Below are 22,466 nucleotides of genomic sequence, written 5' to 3'. Positions count from 1 at the left end.
AGGTGGCGGTATTTCGTTGGTACGACAACCACCATAGAAGAAGAACCTGCTCGTTTGTCCGGATGTTTATCTAAAAGACATAGCTCCCTTACCGCTGGGGGGACGTGCTCGACCTCAGAAATGTTCAGACACTCCGAGTCACATTTTCAGGGCTCCAGATAAGAAAATAGGAAGCTTGACTGCACGATTAACAAGAAAACCTCGCCTCTGCGTTACGGTGTTCGACGACTTCCGTGAAATGTTTTCGGCCGGCTGGACGGACCGGGTGTAGCTGCTGTGTCCTTCCGTCTGTCCGTTTCCGTCGGGATGCGCTTCAACGAGAGGGAGCTGGTGTCCCTCAGCCGCCAGCCGTCGGAGTTGGCAGCTGAGCTGGGAATGCGAGGTCCCAAGAAAGGAGACGGTTTGTCGCTTTCTGTTTCACGAACTCTTCCGTCTGCGGCTTAAATTAGCACCTGGAAAAACAGATAGTATCCATGGCGCTCATTTATGATGTGCTGTAAAGATAAATGTATGTTTTTCTTCTTCTTCTTCGATTTTCTTTCACAGTTGTAAAGAAGAGGCTGGTGAAGCTTGTAGTTAACTTCCTCTTTTACTTCCGGACTGATGAGGAGGAGGTTAGCTGAGTTATCAAACTGTATTCAGAGGTGTCTCGTTATTTGTAGCACTTTGACAGAAATGCTTTGTTCTTTTCCAGCCTGTTGGAGCTTTGCTTTTGGAGCAGTGTCGGGTGGAGAAAGAGGACAGTCAGACCTTCTCTATTGGTGAGTCGCAGCATCCTCAGCATCACTTCCACACCATCTCTAAACTTCTTTTTTAAGGGAGTTTCACACATGCCTGTTTTCATCTTCCTGTAGCATTTCTAGACGAAGCGGAGAGAAAATATGTGTTTGAATGTGACAACGAGGAGCACTGTAAGAAGTGGATAGACTCTATTAACAAAGCGAGGTAAAACTTTCCCCTTTTTTCCCCTTTTCACTGCAAAACCTTGAGGTAGATTTGGTGTTAAGATGTACCCAGAATGATCCGATCTCAAGTGGACAGAGCTAAATGCAACTGAATCGGATCAAATCTAATTAAAAATAGTGTTGAACCTTTTCATTTGAGTCAGTCTTCTGTCTTGAGCATGTTGATGATCGTAGTCAAGAGTAAAGAAAAGAGCTCTCAAAAGCAAAATTCAGGAAGTGACACAAACCAAATATTTACTTTGTGTCTGGGCTTGGTTGGTTTGGTTCAATATACTCACCTAAACAGAGCTTGCTTGTAACAATCTGGGCGCTGTTGTTTCACATAGGATGACAAATGTTGTGTCAAAAAAGTGTCCGGATAAAAAAAAGCTGCATATAATTTGACTGAAACCTAACATTAATCATAAATGCGCTGCCTCCAATAAGGCTACTTGTGGCCCTAATGTGCTTGAATCTTATTTCACCCCTCATTAATTAAATCTTTGTGTAATTTCTTGCAGTTATGAGTTTATGAGGAGGAATCTTATTTACTATCGAACTGAAATCCACAGACTCACTGGGAAGGTAAGGCTAAATGAAAGAGAACGGTTTGGGTGTGATGGCATTCTCGAGTTTTCTCAAACTTACATGATCAACTTTTTACACTAAAAGATTTTAGTCAGCAACTTGAAATGAGCTCCTCGTTTCTCAAGATGATCCACGGGTTTTTACAGTTCTTTAAAAAGTTCAGTCATTTCATTTCATTTCTTAAGACTGAAACTGTCAATAATAAATGCTGCTGAACCAGGCTAAACAATGACTAAAGTCCTGCTCATTTGTCTGCACTGGAGTGAAAGTTGAAGTGAAACTTAAATCTCCGAAAGCAGCAACCAGACTGTCTGTAAGAGGCAAACTGCAGAACTGCAGTGGATCAGCACTTGGTTCTTGTGTTTGTCATTTGTCATTTTGACGAATTGTCAGCAGTTTGATTCTGCTGTAATAAACAGGAAAATGCTTTCTCCTCAGGACCCCTTGGAACAATATGGCATATCTGACGAAACTCGCTTCCAGGTCAGCAACGGTCAACAGCTGAAAGCCAGAGACACGTCCTCCCTGTAGACCAGCACTCTGCGTTCAGGCTATGATCATTTTAGTCCACTCTGCCATTCCATTTGTAAGCTCACTTTAGTTTCATCGCTGTAGACACTCCGGCTTTTTGCATTTGGTAGCTTTACCTTGGACTTCTTTGAATGTGCAAAGTTACTTACAACTCATTTCTGCTTTGTTGTTGTCATTCATGACAGATAATGCATATCTTTAGAAAATTCATCATTGTTTATTGTTAGTTTGGGTTGTTTTATGCGTCACATACTATCTAAATTTTCAGGCTTCTTACTTCATCAGTTGACTTTATAAACATCTTTGTATTTTTTTTTTTTTTACTGCTGTACTCACAGAGAATGTAACATTAAGAAGCTATGATTCTTCTTAAGATAAGAGTGTGGTTTTCACTCCTACAATCTGTGAGCAAGAGTGTCTTTCATAAGGGTCAGTTCAAGATGTACAAGTATGAGGTGTAAGAAAATTCATCCAGATTACAATAAGCACTCATTTTAAATTGGTAAAACCATCCTAATCTGAATGGTCCAGTTTTTGTTAGAAAAATATATTTTTTGTAGCTTTTTCTCTGTGTATTTACTGTATATTAATTTTAAAAATAATTTTGCACGTGTTACTTGGAACAGAGAGTCTATTTTTATTAGAATCACAGACATTTACTTGAACTTTGTCTAACTTTTGTTTTACTGTGAATCAACTCCTTTTTAGCTAAGCTGTTGGACCACTTATGACACCAGAATCTTGGCGTTAATCCTTAAATATTACACCATCATTAAGTTTTGCTCTTAGCCATATTCCCTCATAGGGCTTTGCTGTATCATATAAAATGGTGAAATATTTGTTGTTTGAAAATTAAAATTGTGTCACTAAATATCTTTTGCTTAATTTTTAGTACACATGTTTCACTCATCTCTTTGTACAAATAAAGCAATTTTGAACATAAAATGTTTGTATTTTGTTAAAATGTATTCTTATGTGTGTATTTTTGTTCAAAGTCAGGAAGACGTGGCACTTTCCGGTCTCTGTAGAGGACGTGTTTCCTTGGCAACGAAATATGTTGGATTCAAAAGTAGTGACGCCACGCGCTTCCCGTGGTGCTTTGCGGACCTAAATTGAATGCTCGGGGAAAGAATACATTTGTATTCAGTAAATTCAGTGTTCAGCCTTTAAAAGAAACAACACACAAAACAGGAGACATTACAACACGGTTTGACACACCGGAACAAACATTTTAACGGCCTGAAAGGGCGAGAGAATACCGGCGAAGAGGTAGGTGTTCTCACAAGTGTAGATTATGAACAAATGTTGACAAAAGCGTTAGCCCGACAGCTAGCGTAACTTACGGTAAATGAGCCAGCTGAGCTAACGTTAGCTTAGCTCTGTGTGCTAGGTGATTGGATTGCTTTATTATTATTATGAATTACGTTTAAAGATTACAGATCATCAATAAACATCATAGCTGTTTTCCGTTTAAGGTCATGTCTAAGTTAATACGTGCTGTTAGGCTAATTTCATAGTTTAATCGGAGAGTGTTTCAGTGCTGTTAGCATTAAGACGAGCACTGCCGTGGATAAAGAAAACTCACTTATTCACTTATTGATTTTATGGTAAACTCAGTCGGGTCCGGGAAGAAACAACGCCTTTAGAGTTTAACATGCTTTGTTGCAGTGCCTTAAAATGTTGTTAGATGGCATAATTGCATAATGTGTTTGGCAATACATTCAAAGATCACGGCTCTCTGGGCTTCAGCAGAGTCATGTAAATTCACTGAATGACAGGTGGCTTATGAAAATGCATGATTTATGTGGGTGCTTGGATTTTTAGGTACTCATTATGTCACACAGGACAGCAAAATGGGAGGAATGAAAAGCGATTTTCAGTCAATTCAATAGAAGCCTGATGATTTCCTTGTTGTCTGCTTTATCTGTGATAATTCAGTGTTGTGTGGACTTATCTTGTTTTCAGGCATCATGGATCAAGATTATGAGTGCAGGCTGCTAAGGCAGATTAATATCCAGAATGAGAACGCCAGCCCTATAGTAAGTAAATAATTCACACAGTAGTGTTTTGGTTTGGTCTTTATTTTCCCTGTCGTCGTACAACATGAGTCTATGGTTTCTATGGTTAGAAAATAAAACACAAGTTGCCACAGTTAGCAAAAATATAGTCGAGAGTTTCAAGATTGAATTTAATTGTCATTACACCGGACATTCTAATACAGCTGCTGGTGCACACCTCACCATTTCTTGGTAGTTTTGTTTTTGACCAGGTTTAATGACCTGTCCATCCTGAGCTATGTGCCTCCTGTGGCAGTCTGTGATGTTTCCATGTTTTCACCTGCTGTTCTGATGAAGTTGCTGGAATTCAGTATAAAAATGCAGCCCGCTACTGACATTTGATTCTGAACCTTCTTTACCAGTTCGAAGACATGGGATGACTATTACTCTTTCTTTTGATTATATTGCATATTGACTCCAAGGAACTAAAACTCTTAAATCAGTATTATTAAGTATAATAAGCATATTTTATCAGTACCAGTGTTTAAATGAGGTTAGTAAATTCATATCTCCTGATTGCTACAAAAGCAATTTCAAGGGAATGTAAGTGAAGTTCAGTTACTCCAGTTCAGTCAAATTATAGGTAAATTTTCATACCTCCACTTGGATCATATTTATATTTGTAAAAAGTTAAATAGCTAAGGAAACTAATGAATTGTATCATATTTTAACTTAAATTCAAGCCCCAGATTTTAGAATTCAGAGGGCAGCAGGCAACCCAGGAGCAGTGGCCATCTGCCTCGGATAGTATGTTTAATTTATCGTCATCATGTTTATTGAACTATAATAGCCACTTCTTAAGAGGGTTACAACATAGCACGACTTAAAATGGGCAGATAGGTTGTTACTATTATTGTTGTTAAAAAAAAAAAAGAAAAAAAACTTTACCAAACCAGTTATTTGACAGTGTCACAAGAGTTGAGCAAATACAAGACCTCACCAGCCAAATGACTGGCTGTTGCGATCGCTGCCTCCTGTTAACACCTCAAATGAATGCACCATCTGCCACATAAATTAGCCTCCTGTTTTGTTATTAAGATTTCAAATCACTGTCCAAGGCCAGTTTTTTTTTTTTTTTTGGCCCCCTGTCAGAAAATGCTCTCCCTTCTCTTCCCCTCGTGTAGAAAGCTGTGGGAGCAGTGCGAACCCTGACACCCACCAGCTCCCCCCTGTCCTCTCCTAGCAAGCATGGTGATCGCTTTATTCCCTCCCGGGCAGGAGCCAACTGGAGTGTCAACTTCCATCGTATTAATGTGAGTCTGCTGCAAAACGCCAACGATTTCACTATCTGTCCTACCAAAAGCACAATGCTTTCAGAATAAAAAGTGTTCAGCATGACCATTTAGTTTCCTTTTTGTTTGATGTATTATCAGTTTGTGAGTGAATACTTTCACTCATTATGTGTAGATATTTGGTTTATTTATTGGTTTAATTTTCTGACCCAGGAAATTGAAAAGTCACACAATCAAAACAGGAAAACCAAAGATGGAACCACTGACAGCAACAAAGGTAACAGATTGGCTTTGTACTAGTAGCTGATGCAAACTTGGTTGTTTTAGGTTGTTCGTTTTCATGTGATTTGACCTGCATAAAAAGGTTTATATTGCACAAAAACAACACAGAGCAGCAACCTGTTTTTTATCTGTTCTGTTCAGCTCTTGGTTGGTCTTAGCGACCACCGTATTCAAACGATTTAAAACAAATACTAATCAATAACAATATGTGTTTAATCGAAGCACCTTAAAGAGCTTTTGTTTAGGTTCATATTTATGTTTTATCTGTCAGAGCTGTGTTAAGTTGCTGCTTTTTAATTTTTTTTGGGGGGGGGGCTTTTGTTGCCTCAAAGCTGGAGCATTTCTTTGTCAAACTGGCAGGAAGTTTTTGAATTTGAAATAGTTGAGGAAAGATTTTGATTCATACAGAAGGTAGCTAAACTTTAGAGGTAGACAAGTTTATTACTGAGTACCTTTTGGTATGAAACCTGTAATAAAAACCTTCAAAGCGAGACAGCATAGACTGAGATGAGAATAAAGAACCTTTATCGACTTGAATCACCTCCGTAAGAACTCCCTAAATATCACTGATAACTTTTTAGTAAAGTAATATACCATGATTTTGCCTGTATCTTTATTCCTCAAAACTGATTTTCTTCTTTACTGTAGCTGTACTTTCATCGTGAGTTTCATTCACCTTCTTAGCTCAACGTTTTCTCAGGTTCCTGTGCCTACTCAAGTCAATTTTTATAATTTGACCTTTTCTTGTTTACCGAGCATGCGAAGGTTTATGAATAGTGGAGGCAGGGACTAAACATAGCTAAGTGGGGGGAAAAAAAACCTCCCTGATCTTTGGAAGTGTGAGAGGGAGTTGTGAAATTGCAGAGGGAGTTCAGCGTCTGAACTTAATCATTTCGGCAGCCTGGTTTGATTTCCCCTCTGTCTGCTCCTCTGTCTTCAGTGGATGGTCTGGCTTACTCGGCTCTGCTGAAAAATGAGCTTCTAGGCGCAGGCATTGAGAAAGTCCAGGACCCTCAGTCTGAGGATCGTCGATTGCAGCCCTCTACGCCTGCCAAGAGAAGCCTTTTTAATGTAAAACAGACAACATGGCTCTACTATTGTCTGTTTGTCCATGTTTGTGGTGTTTTTCCTGGATTAGTAATCATCCGTTTGTGTTTTGTAGTATTCTATAAGTACTAAGAGGTCTTTGCCAGAAGAAGATGGAAATTCAGTTTCTCCCTATTCATTATCACCTGTCAGTAGTAACAGGTAATTATTACATTTTGGTATTAATTAAATCATATTTTTATTTGTTTGGGCAAAAGTATCGTGATGCTTGTTTCTCTGGTTGTGTTGCGCTCTGCAGTCAAAAACTGCTACGGTCACCAAGAAAGCCTACACGCAAAATTTCCAAAATTCCCTTCAAAGTTCTTGATGCGCCAGAGCTTCAAGACGACTTCTACCTCAACCTGGTGGACTGGTCCTCTTTAAATGTGCTCAGTGTTGGACTGGGTACCTGCGTTTACCTGTGGAGTGCCTGTACCAGCCAGGTGTGTTCACCATGGTAGCTGTGAAATGTAAACATATAGATAGAATCTGACGGATTTTATACTGCGCACATTTAAAACTAAGAGTTTACTGCACGGTAATCAATCTGTTTGTGTTCTCAGGTGACTCGTCTTTGTGATCTCTCTGTCGAGGGAGATTCAGTCACGTCAGTGGGATGGTCAGAGAGGGTAGGTTTTTATTTATAGAAACCGTCAAGTTTTATCAAGTTAGATAAAATATAAAAATTCAAAGGAAAACATAAAGGTCTTGAAAAGTCTCCACAGGTTTTATTTATGCTGTTCTTTACCATTAGGTTCCTCAGTTTTACTACTGAAGATCTACGAGAACAAGGCTGTTTTTGTCACACAAATCCAAATTTTGCGACTTTGTTGTACATTTTAATTTAGGAATACATACAGTACCATTCAAAGTCTGCATACTCACTCAGAAATAAACATTTTCTGGCTTAATTTAGGACACAGCTAACAAAATATAAATGTGTAAAATGTGTTTAGATTTCAGTGTTTTAGGTTTTGGTTTACCTTGTCTTGTTTTAATCCAAGTGTGTTGTGTGTTTTTAGGGTAACCTGGTAGCAGTGGGCACTCACAAAGGCTACGTGCAGATTTGGGATGCAGCCGCGGGGAAGAAACTCTCGGTACTAGAGGGACACACGGCCAGAGTGGGTGAGTTGACCGTCAGTGGAGCTGGAGGAAGCGATGGGGCGAGGATGAAAATGTTAAAACCTTTGTTTTCAAGCAGTTGTTTAGCGGCGCCTCTCGTTCTTGGTTGGTGAATCGCCTCCCCTTTAGTTTACCTTTCATTCTTCGCTGCCAGGTGCTTTGGCGTGGAATGCGGACCAGCTGTCGTCTGGGAGTCGTGATCGCATTATTCTGCAGCGAGACATCAGAGCGCCGCCACTCCAGTCCGAACGCCGTCTCCAAGGGCACAGACAGGAAGTCTGTGGGCTCAAGTGGAGCACAGACCACCAGCTGCTGGCTTCAGGTGGAAATGATAACAAGGTACACAGACAGAGACTCGTTTGTTTTTCTGCCAGCTACACATCTGTACCTGATCACAAACTTGTTTGTGCACCATGCGTTTCTGTTGTCTTAATGTTCCGACCTGCTGTCTGCAGTTACTTGTGTGGAACCATTCGAGCGTGTTGCCGGTGCAGCAGTACACAGAGCACTTGGCCGCAGTGAAGGCCATCGCCTGGTCGCCTCACCAACACGGCCTGTTGGCCTCCGGAGGCGGCACAGCCGATCGCTGCATCCGCTTCTGGAACACTCTGACCGGCCAGCCCCTACAGTGCACCGACACCGGCTCTCAGGTCTGCAACCTGGCCTGGTCCAAACACACGAATGAACTGGTGAGTCACCTCAAATGTTTGAACAAGTTAATATGAAGTGGAATGAACCAAAGCTGAGCTCCAGTTCACATATATAAGATTATAACATTAGTTTGATAGACTGCGGGGGGGAGCTTTCAATTCTGGTTATATTGCAGACTAGCAACCCTGCTTTAGTTGTTTTGGGGTAACTACAGTAAAAACACTGTTTGTTTTGTGCAGGTCAGCACACACGGTTATTCACAAAACCAGATACTGGTGTGGAAGTATCCCTCTTTAACGCAAGTGGCCAAACTCACAGGACATTCCTACAGAGTGCTCTACCTGGTCAGTACACACTGCGCACGCTTTTATTTCTTTCCATTCAGAGTGATAAATGTAAACTACAGCACTGTACTGGAAGCATCATTGAAAGTAATACCTTATCCAAAAAAGGGAAATAAACAATTAATCCTCAGTGAAAGAACTTTGTTTGAATGTGCATGTCAGAATTCTAAGCAATTACCAACTTGTTAAGATAATACAATTTATTTGAAGTTAATTTTGCATCAAAAGCATCTTCTAGGTTCGGAGCATGATATAAAAAGAGACCCTTTCTGATGGGAGACAAGATGTCAAACTCCTTCTTATGCATACTTCTGATTACTCTGATCGCAGTACTGCAGTGCTGAGTGCTCTGTGTGTAATAGTGAGTTTTGTGCAGGCCATGTCACCTGACGGGGAGGCCATTGTGACGGGGGCGGGAGATGAAACACTTCGGTTCTGGAACGTCTTCAGTAAGATGAGATCTACTAAGGTACCGATTCAGACACGGACGCTTCCCTAAACGCACTAAATATTTATCGGTTTTATTATCAGTGTTAAAATGATTTCCCGTGGTTTTTGTCTTTCCTCCTCTCAGGAATCCGTCTCAGTGTTGAACCTCTTCACCAGGATCCGGTAGTCTGTATTTCAATGGGGAGTAATGATGGGAAGGGGACTTGTCTCTGCATGCATCGAGTCGTTCATGAGCCTCTTTGAATATTCACATCGGCCCTCTTCAGAGGCTTCAGTGACTGATCTTAGTTTATTTAGCCAAGTTGTAGCTGATGTTGGGAGGAGCTGAAGAGTTGCACAATCAGACTTTCGAGGGCTGAGGAAATCGTACAGCACAGGAATCCACTTCCTCCTGAATTATGGAACCACTGCCTCTTCAACCAGACCCATGATCCCTGATGATCAGGAGCATTTCAGGGCCGTCTGTGTGGTTGTTTTGTTTACAAACTGACTTTGTGCATACCTGCCAAATATATTGAGTTTATCCTTTTTGATTGCGTATTTATTTATTTTTTGATTTTCTTTAGTTTTATTCCTACGAGTCTGCCAGTTTGAGAGGCTGGTGGGTTTACGTTCATGTCCATAGCTGCAGATTTCAGTCTTACCTCTGAGCTAACGTTGACTTCTCCTGATTTACTAAAAATAGCCGTGTCAGTTTTTATCTTTTTGTTTATTCTTGTTTTTATGAGTGACAACAATGTGTCGTGGACACTGATATCAGCTTACATTAACCACTGAGACATGGTAGGGGTCAAAAAGGATCCCGTGAAAAGGCCTTATCATTTATTTTTATTTTTATTTTAGTCTGCTAAATGTTTAAAGATTGTTTCATAATCTCATAGCAAATAGAAGAAAAAAAGACTGTACATAAGAACAAAAAGTTACAAAAATAATTCCTATATCATTTTAATGTGACGTGTATGGGCGATTTAAAAGGAAAAATCTTGTTTTTCCTCGTTTCTTAACTGGAGAATTCAGTGAGGAAGATTTAAAAATGCTTTGGCTCATCAATGTAGTTTGTAAAAAAAGCGCACAATTTAAAAAGAAGGGAGTAAACCAGCCAATTACATGACATGTGCAGAAGCTCTGATTTGTGTCTGAGGTTTTCAAGCACAGGGTGATTGATAATAAAGAACTTTTTTGTGTTGAGCATTCATACGTCTTTTTCTTTTTAAGGAAAAAAGGGAAAACCTACATATCCTCTGCTGCATTTTGCTGTTTTCTGTTTGCAGCCTTGTTTCATTTTTTGAATTCTGTTTGCTAAACTAGGGATGCTGATGGTTTGTTTACAGAACTTGCTTTGGAGCGTTTAGGGGGGAAATTTTAACAGCTGAACTCTGGAAATGTACTTTGAAGCCACCTCGAAACTATGCAGCCAATTTAAAAGGAAGATATTTCTGTTCTGAGGCTTGACGTACAAATCAGTGACCTAATTCTGCAAAACGTCAGTGATGTGATTTACCTTTTAATATATTCCTCAACCGTGTAACCCTTTCTTTAAAGTTTTCTTTTTTAATCTAATCCAAAATTTAGTCCAACTATAGATATATGTGGAACATTACATGCAAAGAAAGATCTCAACAGTCCGACGTTGCTGCCCATCGATCTGGGTTTGATTTTTAAGGCCATTTCTAAACAACAGAAATATCCCATCATTCTACAGTGATAAAGATTGTTTATTTCTGTGCAAAGTGTTGAGAAAAGTTGGGGAACAAACAAGCCGAGAGATGCTCTTTAGACACTCCGAGTCTCGCCAACAGGTCAGATGTTAAAATTTATGACGGTACAAGCAGATAAAGACACAAGAGGTGCGATTTGTTTGAAAGAATTATTGGAGAAAAGCTCTAAAAAGACAAATTGGCTGCATAGTTTTACCAAGTTGCATCAGAATGAACCAAGCGTCATTAGGACAACGTAAACCTTTCGTACCAGCTGTCAAGCACAGCGGTGGAAGAATGATGATTTGGGCTTGTTTTCACGCCACAAGTCCCGGGCACCGTGCAGTCACTGCGTTAAACCCATGAACCCTTCTGTGTGAAGTATTTCAGAGTCAAATGCAAGGCCATCTGTTTGGCATGGAGGAAATTTGGACACACAGCAGGGCAACGGCGCCAAGCTCTGCTGCAAATCTAGAACAAAAAATGTCTGATTAAACCAATCCTGGTGTTGAATCGATGCAGTCAAAGCCCAAATGTCGACCTGATTAAAATGCTGAGGCAGAAAAATTTGGTAAAATTCCTAAGAAATGATATAAGACTGATAAAAGCATACACATGTTGATTGTAGCTTCTTCAGTAAGGTTTTAAATCAGGGAGTGGACGTAGCTTTTGGCTCAGTTGTTGGTAAATCAGTCATGGCACGCTGTAACGTTTCATGAAAGTTCAGCTGTGATGTAACATGTAAAGGACCATATTTCTATCAAGAAATGTAGACACGTCCACATGCAAACTGTTGAATCTTCAAGACAGCCTGCTTATCCAGCTCCCTCTGACGTTCGACACCAGAGGGAGCCGTTCCTGTGAACAGAACCAGAGTCTATGATTCAGTGCTGCACGTCTGCCTCCACACCCATACAATCAACCTTAACCACATTACCTTAAAGGTGAGGTTCAGATTTAGCGCTCTCAGAAGAAACACCCTGTCTGTAATGTTTACTGTCTTTGCAGCAAGTCACGAGGTCGGACAAACATCTGCATATAGAGCTGCCGCCCCCCAAAGAGCTCTCCTGTTTCTTTTTTCACCATCCAGTTTGGCTTCATGTTTTGTCCAGAAGGTAGAATTCAGGAGCCACAGCACATCCTGCAGCCTCACTTTGTTTTCTGGGAGTTTGCACATTTCCATCATATTCCCAGGCCAGCCCACACAAGCAGAGTTTTGACCCCGAGGATGAAGCATAATAAATGTTCACAGCCTTAAAATGCTCCCACACCTCTGCATGTGCCCTGCAGCTTATCCAAATTCACTCCCACCCATTTAAACAGCAAATGGATGTTATCAACAACAGCTACATGCAGAATGATAATTATGCTCCTTTTGTTTTAATTTAAAATGACTGGTGAATACTGAAATCAGGGGGAAAAAAAAGAAATAATTTATTGAAATACAGGTAATTAAGCAACTTTAAACATTCAGGGTATTTTTTTTTTCTGTGAAGTGGTTTCTATCAGGTAGGCCTTAGTGACTCAGCTTCTATCAACACCAAAGAGCCCGAGCCTTTTCTTCCTTTTGGACTCCATTATAATGTTGTCGAAATAACATGCCTGGTCCATTATAGTGATCAGATAAATAATCTGAATGGAGGACTTTCAGCGCAGTCTTCCAGCTCATCTGTGCCTCTTGGTGTGCAGATGTTAACATTAAGCCCTGAAAGCAGTGGGGAGAACAGAGGGGCATCGCTAATATGCATAATCCTGCCTCCTGATGTTTCCATCAAGAGACACAGAGTGAGATGTGCATTAATCTGCTGAAGCCCCACAACACAGTGAACAAGACCTTCCCCCGGGTTCCTCCCTGAGCCCGACTCTTGTGTTTCCTTGATAATCAGACAGCTCTGATATCAAAGGAACAAAGCTTTTGTGATAGCTATTAGCAGCAGCTACCAGGTTTCTGTTTGGTCATTTTGTCCGAAGGAGCAGAGCACAGAGAGGGCCTTATTTACAACGAGAGAGGAGTCACCTGAAGTACCTTTGTAATCATAGAGCAGAGGAAGAGTAAGATGGTTCTCCGCAGCCTGTAAACTGCGAAGAGCTGTCGAATAGCAGGTGACAGAAGGAGATTTAAATAGCTCTGATTTAAATAGCTCAACTTCAAACAGGAAGCAACCTTTTAATGGGATCTCAACGTGTTCCGCGGGCGAGAAGTGTTGTCGAGTCGAGCCCTGCTGAAACAACCGCAGTAAATTGATAGACATGATCTAACAAGTTGCAGCGATTCTGCAGATATACGTGTCACAGTCACTTGAACTCTGTCAGGTTCTCAGCAACAAGAAGCTTCAAGACATCGCTGTAGGAGACCTGGGAAGACCATCTGAGTTAACTTTTTATTTCAAAGATACAGGCAGAGTCGGGGATCCAATTAGAGCTGATGGTTTCATGACGTGTTTCAGTGTTTTATTTTAGATTTACTTGTTCTGTTGGTTATTTTTTGTGTTTCTTTGTTCTTATTTTTTTCTTTTGTTGTTTTTATGTGTTGTATAAATAAATCAACATTTTCTTTTTATTTTAAAGATAAATTAAAAACAATTGTAAGTTAACTAACAAGTGATGATGAGCAGGAACATGATTGGATATGTAAATCTGTAGGCATGACAATGTACATAGATTATTTTTTACAGGTTTCATAACTATATACAACACTTCCAAATGTAAATGAAAAAGCCTTAATATTCTGAGGCTTGCAGACTAATTGCAAGTTATAATTCATAAAGTGTATAATCTTTCCATGGACTGATGTCATACCATGCTAGTTTCATTTTTAACAAGCCCATCTAAATCTTATTCAAAATTTAAAGTGTTGTTTTTAAAACTGACTCATCTGTACATGTATTACTTTTAAATAAAAGATAAATATATTTAGCATCAACGAGGTGATTTCCAAGCAGTTAAAAGCAAAAAGCAGTAAAAGAATCAACTGAGGGATGATTTCTCTCTCAGGTCATCTTGTTTTATTTCTTAAGGCCTTGATTTTTACATATGATTATCATTTGGTATGAATCATTTCTTTTACGTCTGTCGCTTCTTTTTGTGTCCTTCATTGGTCACGTTTACTCAAAATTTTAAGGACTTGCTGCAAAATGTCGAGTTTTCATCCAAGAGTTGTTTTTTTGTTGTTGTTTGTATTTTAGGAATCTCTGAGGAAAGAGTCAGATTTCTACATTCGCTCAAATAAAGTTAAAAACTCCTTTTTTATTTTTTTATTTTAGTAATTGCTGCTGCAGTAGCAGGTGGAGGACAGGACCAATTATCCTTTTGTTGACGCTGACATTGTTGCTCAGTTTTATGTAATTGCTGAAACGATCCAACTCATAGGTGTTTTACTGCAAATATTTTGAACTGGTAGGTTAACAATAAAAACTGCCAGGAGGACAGAAAGAGACAGAAAAATGGCTTCTAGTCTTTAGATATGTTTACTGCTAAAACAAAATGTTCATTTTATGTGTCAATTTTCAGTTTAGCTCTGTGATAAACAGAAATCCTGTCCTGAGGTGAGATTTTTCAGATTTTAGACCTTTGTAATGGATGACTTCAGGTTTTGGAAAATTATTTTTTACTCTAAAACTGAATAACTTTATTCATCCCACCTGGGGTTGAATAAAGTGTCACCATTCAGTCTTCTTTTTAAAATGACGCAGTGATATTAATATTAATAAAGCACAGTTTTAAATCTTTAATTCATGCAGTTTTACAGCTTTGTCAGTAATTTATTTCTTTTCACCTCTTGTTTTATGTCAGTTACTGTTTTTCTGTTTTATTTGAGCCAAAGGCAACATTTTATCTGTCATGTTGTAAATTAAAGCTGTGTTTAGCTTTATTGTTTTCCTAAAAACATTATCTTGCTATTGTGTTTTCCTCAACCTCCAGCTATGTAATATTTTATCTTTCTTGCTGAGAATCAATTTTATGTCTAATCTTGATCTCACAGTTCAGCTTTAAATTAATTTGGCCTCTGTGCTCCACAGAGGAGAAGCACTTAGGGGGGATTTTGTTTCCAATCATAGGGGGCATATATGTCTGAAACCTTATTTAGAAATATTTCCCACTGAGATTCCTTCAGTTCCTTTAAGAACATTTTTTTCTTTAAAGTCTGCTTCAGTGTGCTTGCTCTATATTTGTCTTCTTTTGCTATATTTAGCTTTTATCTAGCCTTTTGCAACTTTCTGTATTTAGTTAACATTTTCCTGCTTATAGCTAGCGTTTTGCTACTTTTAAACCATTTTGCTACATCTAGCTTCTAGCTGGTCCTTTGCTACTTTTAGCCTTTAACCAGCCATTTTCCACTTTTAGCTAGCTTTTGTTTCATAGCTTTTAGCTAGCCTTTTGCTACTTGTGGCTTTTAGCTAGTGTTCTGCTTCTTTTAGGTTTCAGCTTCTTCAGCACATTTCAGCAACGTCATTCAGCACTCAGCATCCATTCTGAATTTTCACAGAAAATGCAATTTCCCTAGTTTTAATTTTTATTATTATTAATATATATATATATATATATATATATATATATATATATATATATATATATATATATATTATCATTATTTTCCTTCACCAGACTGAGATACACGTCTCCATAAGACGGCCATAATTTCAGGCAACATTCCCACAGCCTTACACTATAAGGTCTTATAACAGATGCTATATTGGCAATAATACCATATATTCCCAGCCTCCATATGTTTTATTCATTGGCTAATTTTAATCATATAGTGTATATTGGCTGCTGGTTCGGGCCGCACCCTCAACACGGTCTGAAAAAAAGGAAGAGGGGGGAGAAAAAAAATCACGTCAAGTCACGTCACTCCTCATTGTCCCACCTCCTCCCCGTCTCCTCCAGGCAGCTTATAAAGACTCTGATCCATCTTCCTCCAGCTTACCCAGTAACATCACGGTGACCATTACGTGGGGCTCGGATGGGAGGGCGCACAGTCTGGAGCTGATTTCTGTAGAGAGAGAGAGAGAGAGAGGGAGAGAGAAAAGCAAAGAGTGAAACAGGTGAAGCGTCGGTTACTCATCCAGAACCAGCACACGCTGCATGTCGGCATCATTTCCTGCTGTTCCCGTCGAGACACAGTAAGTACACCCCTCATACATCCTCCATCCTGCTGCAGCTCTTGTCTAAATGTCGTGTCTGCTTTGCCCTTTTTTCCTTCCACAGGGTGTATTTTCTCTCTCTCTTTAAATCATCTACCTTTTTTTTTCTTTAAATATTTTTTGCGACCAAGCCAAATGCGAATAAAAGCCTCAGATTATAGAGCAAGAAAATCCCGAATGTGACTAAAGGGAAATAAAAATGAGAGCGCCTTTCTCCTCTTCCTGCCTCGCCTGAAGGAGAGGAAGGGGAAAAAAATTGTTTATCATGTCGTCATGTAGCTGGGATTTGATAAACCTTTACTACAGCTCAGATCTGGGATTGTGGCCGTTTATACAGCAAAGATTAGAGGTCTTTTTTGCTCCTGAGAGAAAACTTTGGTGCAGCAACAGGTGGCATGTGTGTGTGTGTGTGTTTTTTCTCTTTGCCGGGCCGCAATCGAGGCGAGGAGCTGAGGAGCAGATGGAAAAACAAAGTAGGGCGTCATTCAGCACCGAGACACTGGACAGCTCCCACGTCTAGGACTCATCATTTCCTTTTAGCAGAGCTCTGAGGGGAATAACAGCTCATTCATGGCTCGTTTTTTTTTCTTTCTTTTTTCCTTTTCTGCTCTTTGGGAACAATATTGGCACACGCGTTGGTTGTTACGCTCAGCAGTCAACCCACCAGCTGTGTGGAAATGAAATTGATGACTTTGAAGCAGCAGATGTTTTCATTGTCAGGCTCCCAGATCCATAGCAAAGAGGGTTCCCTAATTTACTTTAAATTGACAGTGGATTAAAATGAGCTTAGTGAGCGTTATTGATTATCTCTCCTCTTCTCCGTGCTCATGTTTTCTATAGTTTGCACCTGAAGACCCCAGCTTTTCTTTTTTTTTCTTTTTTTTGCCTGACTTCCTTCCTCTCACTAAACTGTCCCCATCTTCCCATCCCCCCACCCCCCTCTTCCACTCACTCCCAGTCTTGTTGCATAGCTACCAGCTCAAACACATTCTGGGGATGCAGGACCTTCTCCACGCCTGTTCTCCTCCTCTGTCTTATTAGGGAGGGGAAAAAAACACACACACACACACACACACACAAAATGACTTGGTAAGCTGAAGGTTCACGATTCAGGTTCTTCTGTCTGGATCTCTTGTTTCAGCTCGCAGTGCATGGTCAACAATGCTCATCCTAAGTGCTGTGATCCTCTCTCTGTGCGTGCCCCCCCACCCCCCACCCCTCCCGTCTCCCTCTTTTGAGAGGAGCTGAAAGGTTGGCATTAAAACAACAAAGGAAGGATGGAATGTCAACAGGCTTCAGAGAGAAATCGGCTGAGAAAAACACAGAGAATGGAGATTGGATGTACTGTTTCCGTCTCCGACAAAAGTTCACAACCTGTTAACAGTGCTGCAGGAGGAGCTCTGCAACACCAGAGTGCCTCTGACTCCCAAATTCACCCTGTCACCACTGTAAAATCATACATTACGTTCTGCGCCAGGCCATTTTTAAGACTGAAGTTCACAACCCTGTTTCCTTTTCTTTCATCACAGATTCAAGAAGAGAATGTGAACCTGACCAAGATGGGAAGGGGGGTGGGGTTGGGGTGTCAAGTGTTGGTAGTGCTGAGTGGAAGACTAGTGATTTTGTTGTGACAATGTTCAGAGAACAACAAGTCCCAGTCTACCTCTCAGCACGAGCAGCGCCCTTCGCTACACGCCACCTGTAACCAGCACGCCTCGACCATGTTGGCGTCAACGACAAGATTTCCTGTTCATTCAGCAGCGACAGTACGAAACCCGCCCTTTAAAATCCACTTCAAATGTTCTGATTCAGTCCGCGAATGAAATGAATGAGCGTTCGGCTATGTTAATTACCAACAAAATTGCAATCAAAAGCACAATTTAAGCATGAATCGTGCAGTGAAAGCTGCTTAGGGAAATACTGTAATTATATCACAAAGTGCCTTGTACAAAACAGACAGAACCTGCTTTGTGTTATTGTTTTTTATTCATTTCCAGTGTTTTGTTATTTTTTTTAACATACGCCACATATTGTTCCTCTAAATGTTTACAGATGACTAATCAAACCACATTGTAATGCATGCTGTTTCCTGCTTTTTTATTGTAAAATAAAACCCCAGTTTGAACATTTTATGTGTATTTTGGCATCTGTTCACATCATCATAGCATGGTTGGAGCACTGAAGTCAGAGGAGATCAAACCATCAAACTGATGGGAATACACATACACATGAACACGCCAACAGAGCAGGTACATCGTGTACTCAAAGGGTTAGGCTGACCTAAACTGTTACAGGATGAATCCTGCGCACATTGATTTTCTTTTTTGCTCAGTATGATGTCACACAGACAGCATTTAGTCTGCATGTGAGGTGGGTGCAGATCTAGACCTTTTCTGAGCTTTGATATGTCAGTAAAAAGACCTGAGCAAACCCAAGATACCTACTGAAGACTGAGAGAGGTGCTAACACCTCTGAGACCACAAGTACTGCCCTCTGCTCTTTGACCTTTATTCATATTTATATTTTTAAAGAAGTTCAACCAGTAAAGATGGGAAGATTGGAGACAGGGCACTTAAGCCTACTCCCTGCTACCAAAAAACCAAAATGTACATTTCTGTAGTACAGTTACAGTGACTGACTAAATGCATTGAGAAGGCAGCAAAAATACACCTATATGGCATAAAAATAATAATTATGCCTCTATATACTAAGGCTTGAAGCTGCAGAAATTAAATTGAAAGTGTGCCACAAATACCCACCTTTTGCTCCTGTTACCAGGAAACATAACCTGACAGCATCCTCGTCTTTGTTATTCCTAATGAACATGGTGCCAAGCCCACCTCTAATGACCAAAAGTTAATTATTTGTATTGAAGCTAATTAAATCATTACAAATATAGATTGTTTTACTGGGAGCTGACATGAAATCAAACACAAGTTACATTTGAACAATAAAAGGTCATCATCTTCACTGCAGCTACAGGTGAAAATCATGTCTTTTCACTAATAAAAGCTTGCAGTCTTTCAATTAAAAAATGCATCATGGCTGCATCTCCTTCATGCTGCACCCTGCAAGTCTCCAGATTGGCAGCATCCTGGTTTTTCATATATAAAAACCAAGGACTGGCTTTGGTTGCTAAGCAACACAAAAGAGTCAAGTGCATTTGTTTATTGGCCAATGAGAACGCAGACAAAGTTTCAAGGTTTTTTGAGGAAGGCCCTGTAATAATAAGATGAAAAAAGAAGAGGCAAATTTTCTTATTGCCGCCTTTCACATATTGGCTGTATAAATAGTGTTATGAATAATGGATTTGAGCTTTCTTGCGTGTATAAAAGAGCATTTCAGTCTATCAATAGAACTGTGTTTATTTAGTGTTGGTGTAGCTTCATACAGAGCAGAGTAGATGCTGCTTCATCTCTTTTCTATGGGATTATGGGAGATTTTCCTTTACAATCATTTGTTTTAGTCTTTTTTATTATTAAAAAAAGCAGAAAAGCTATTTTACATTCATGCAATCTTATAAGTAGCTACTAAAGTGACAAGGCTCCCCTCAGAGTCTTACATTACAGCCGTGAGCAAGCCACATATATTTCTTGCTTTCTCCTGTTTTGTATGAATTTAAACCCAGTGCTGTCTGCTAAAGTGGAGCGAGTGTGTAATTATGATGTCCAAACAATAAAAGCTGTTGCCAAGCGCTCCAGCAGATGGTTTTATGAGGAAAGACAATAGTAGAAAATAGTGAAAGGAAGTGCACAACAGGTGTCAAAATGACATCAGAGACATTCTCGAGAGCGCAGACCTTGGGCGATGCGTGGACTCCCCTTCTAGCTGTTATTACTATCTGGGCATCCAGCCTGGTGTGATGGTGAGCCAACTGTTCCCCGATGTCTGTGCTGGCACCCATCGCCACCACCACCACAGCTCCGGCACCTCGGAGACACTCCGGGGGAGGGAGATGCAGTCAGCAGTCAGCATGTGGCTACATGTGTGATCAGAAGGATCAGGAATCAGAACATGTCGACATTAAAGCAGAGCTGACATTTGATCAGAGCACGCAAACACCAGATTTGTTTTATGGCAGATTGTGTGCGCCACTGTCTGTCTAACACGTGTCTGAACTGGGACATTTTTAAGAACAATTTGTGACTGTTGAACATGACGTAAACTTTTATAGCAAATGGGAAGCAATCATGACCAAAATCTAGTCCTAAAGGGATAATTCAGGTCTTTTGTAGCAAGGTAGATGAGGTTATGAACATTTATTATCTTACCTGTTGTAGATAGCTCTTTGAATGAGCTCCGTTTGAAGATATAGAGTCATGATTTTGTGGGTTTTGTGTTCATTTTATAGTTGGAGTTTAATTGTGTTATTTGTTTTAAACTCAGCCGTGATTCTCCTTGTGTTTTTGTTTGGATATATTCTGTTTTTCAGGATGTTTACCTGTTCTTGACATGTGCCATTGTCCATAGTTTTCCCCAGACATCATAGCCTGTTGTTGATGATCCGTACCTGTTCACCTCCTCGTTAGCCTCACCTGCACTCATTAATCACCCCACCCAGCAAACTTATACTCCAGGTTCACCTTCAGTTATTGTTCAGTCATGCTGTTTGCAGTCAGCTTTATGGCTGTTTTACTTTGTTTTTTGTTGCCTTGTTTGCCTCTTTTCTTTATTAATATACTATTGACTTTATTTTTGTTCAGGAGCAGTAGTAGCTTGGTGGTCAGTGCCACAGTCTTGTAATCCTGCGGCTGCAGGTTTGAGCCCAGGTTGTGTCAGGAAGGGCATCCGGCGTGAATCAGTTGCTGAATTTCTTGTGAGTTGGCTCGCTGTGAGAAGCTGAAAGTAAAACAAAATTGACTTTATTTTATTCACCTGTCCTGGTCTGTACTTTGGGTCCACAAAAAAACAACTGAAGGACTGTCGAGCTAAAAGCTAGTCTCAGTGGGGGTCCACTTTGCCTTTGGCTCTGCTCAGACTTGCCATTAGCTTATCAATCTGGTCAGAATTAAACTCTCTTTTCCCAAACTGAGGTCGTTCATAGAGCTACCTGCAACAGGTAAGACATGAAATGTTCATAACCTTTCTACAGAACCTTACTTTAAAAGATCAGAACTATCTCTTTAATAGTGTTTCCTTTGATTAAATATAACAGGATCAAACAAAAAGATGAATAAGTGCTACCATTGGGACCTTTTACTATGTGGGGCACATCTATTATATTACACTGTAATAAGGACAGAGATAACATTCATCTTGAACAGTGCCTATCACTGTACAAGACAAATATTATCTCAGTCCTTAAAGGGACGTTTTAATGGTTCTGATTCAGAGGTAGGTCATGTGTGACTTGATAACTTCTATTTGCTGATTTCATTGGCCTTTAAAACCAGAAGCTAATCACGAATTTGATTAAAATGGGCATAAAAAGGTGAAGCAGCAGAACTGGGGGGAAATCTATCCTTGCATACACTTGACTTTTCAAAACAAGAACCCACTGCTGCCGCTTTCATTTAGCTGTGCTTCTCATTTTTATATTTAACAGCCTGTTTTGGTTGTTCTGAGGCTCTGAAGATAAAATGCTTTTTAAAACACACCACTTACTGGGTAAATAACATTTTAACGGACAATAATTGTGCCTAATTGATGAGTTTTCTGTTTTAAGCTCAACTCGGGTGTGTTGTCTTTCAGATTAGGTGACCTGGTTCTGGTTTTCTGAAACACATGGGTCAAAAAATATAATCTGTTTGTGTGCCATATTTCCCACCCTTCATTCTTAGACATGAGTAGTTCTTTGTTCCAGGCGAGCACTTAAAGGTTGAAATAAAAGAGTTACATTCACCTCAGGATATCAAAATGACGTATTCTTTATATCAAGTGGCAATAATTAAATTTCACCTAATCACTGTGATTTAGAACAAATTATATTCAAAGATAATGACGGGGCTCTCAGTGTAGCAGTGGTAGAAGTAATAAGAATATAAAGTAATAGTTGCAGGAGTACAAGGTGGGAAAACACTGTAAATACATTTACACTGGGTTCTTGTAAAAGAAAGGCCCACTACCATGCAAAGGTTTTAAACTACCTCTAATTTCTCTATATTTTGCTTCCAAGGAGCCAGATTTTCTTATTGTCTGTTAAAGTGGTCTTGATCAAAAGTTATTTCTGGCTTTCTGAAAGTCATATATATATATAAAAAAAAAAAATTCCCTTCTCACCCTCCGCGGGTGGTCTTTGTTTCATCCTCTGAGCTCGGGTCCTCTACCAGAGGCCTGGGAGCTTGAGGGTTCTGCGCAGTATCTTGGCTGTGCCTAGAACTGCACATTTCTGGACTGAG

At 39.9% G+C, this 22,466-nt stretch overlaps 2 protein-coding genes and 1 long non-coding RNA gene across 3 annotated transcripts; all 3 read left to right on the top strand.

The window, feature by feature from the left end:
• The first annotated feature begins 45 nt into the window (after positions 1 to 45).
• Positions 46 to 3,008, top strand: plekhj1 (pleckstrin homology domain containing, family J member 1). Its single transcript, XM_017422194.3, has 6 exons — positions 46 to 400; positions 547 to 614; positions 695 to 761; positions 855 to 945; positions 1,466 to 1,529; positions 1,971 to 3,008. The coding sequence occupies exons 1-6, from the start codon at positions 307 to 309 to the stop codon at positions 2,061 to 2,063; spliced, it is 477 nt and encodes a 158-aa protein (XP_017277683.1). The 5' UTR covers positions 46 to 306; the 3' UTR covers positions 2,064 to 3,008.
• A 134-nt stretch (positions 3,009 to 3,142) lies between these two features.
• Positions 3,143 to 10,482, top strand: fzr1a (fizzy/cell division cycle 20 related 1a). The gene is made up of 14 exons (XM_017422183.3): positions 3,143 to 3,332; positions 4,029 to 4,102; positions 5,245 to 5,373; positions 5,566 to 5,629; positions 6,575 to 6,705; positions 6,797 to 6,882; positions 6,980 to 7,163; positions 7,284 to 7,349; positions 7,743 to 7,845; positions 7,997 to 8,181; positions 8,298 to 8,531; positions 8,733 to 8,837; positions 9,214 to 9,306; positions 9,412 to 10,482. Exons 2-14 carry the CDS (start codon positions 4,034 to 4,036, stop codon positions 9,451 to 9,453), a joined length of 1,491 nt encoding a protein of 496 aa, XP_017277672.1. The 5' UTR covers positions 3,143 to 3,332; positions 4,029 to 4,033; the 3' UTR covers positions 9,454 to 10,482.
• A 5,436-nt stretch (positions 10,483 to 15,918) lies between these two features.
• On the top strand, positions 15,919 to 18,258 carry LOC119618074. Its single transcript, XR_005234592.1, has 2 exons — positions 15,919 to 16,107; positions 17,658 to 18,258. It is a non-coding gene; the product is annotated as an uncharacterized LOC119618074 (long non-coding RNA).
• Positions 18,259 to 22,466: the final 4,208 nt, after the last annotated feature.

Source organism: Kryptolebias marmoratus, linkage group LG20, assembly GCF_001649575.2.
Source record: "Kryptolebias marmoratus isolate JLee-2015 linkage group LG20, ASM164957v2, whole genome shotgun sequence".
Classification (NCBI taxonomy): domain Eukaryota; kingdom Metazoa; phylum Chordata; class Actinopteri; order Cyprinodontiformes; family Rivulidae; genus Kryptolebias; species Kryptolebias marmoratus.
The sequence above is the reverse complement of the archived record's forward strand: the minus strand, read 5'-3'. Positions and strand labels throughout refer to the sequence as shown.

Excerpts from the sequence above, each read along its gene's own strand:
- plekhj1 (XM_017422194.3), top strand. The coding sequence starts at position 307 with ATGCGCTTCAACGAGAGGGAGCTGGTGTCCCTCAGCCGCCAGCCGTCG. Across the intron at positions 762-854 it reads CAGTCAGACCTTCTCTATTG|CATTTCTAGACGAAGCGGAG; the intron begins GTGAGTCGCAGC and ends ATCTTCCTGTAG. Across the intron at positions 1,530-1,970 it reads TCCACAGACTCACTGGGAAG|GACCCCTTGGAACAATATGG; the intron begins GTAAGGCTAAAT and ends CTTTCTCCTCAG.
- fzr1a (XM_017422183.3), top strand. The coding sequence starts at position 4,034 with ATGGATCAAGATTATGAGTGCAGGCTGCTAAGGCAGATTAATATCCAG. Across the intron at positions 6,706-6,796 it reads CCAAGAGAAGCCTTTTTAAT|TATTCTATAAGTACTAAGAG; the intron begins GTAAAACAGACA and ends TGTGTTTTGTAG. Across the intron at positions 8,532-8,732 it reads CCAAACACACGAATGAACTG|GTCAGCACACACGGTTATTC; the intron begins GTGAGTCACCTC and ends TGTTTTGTGCAG.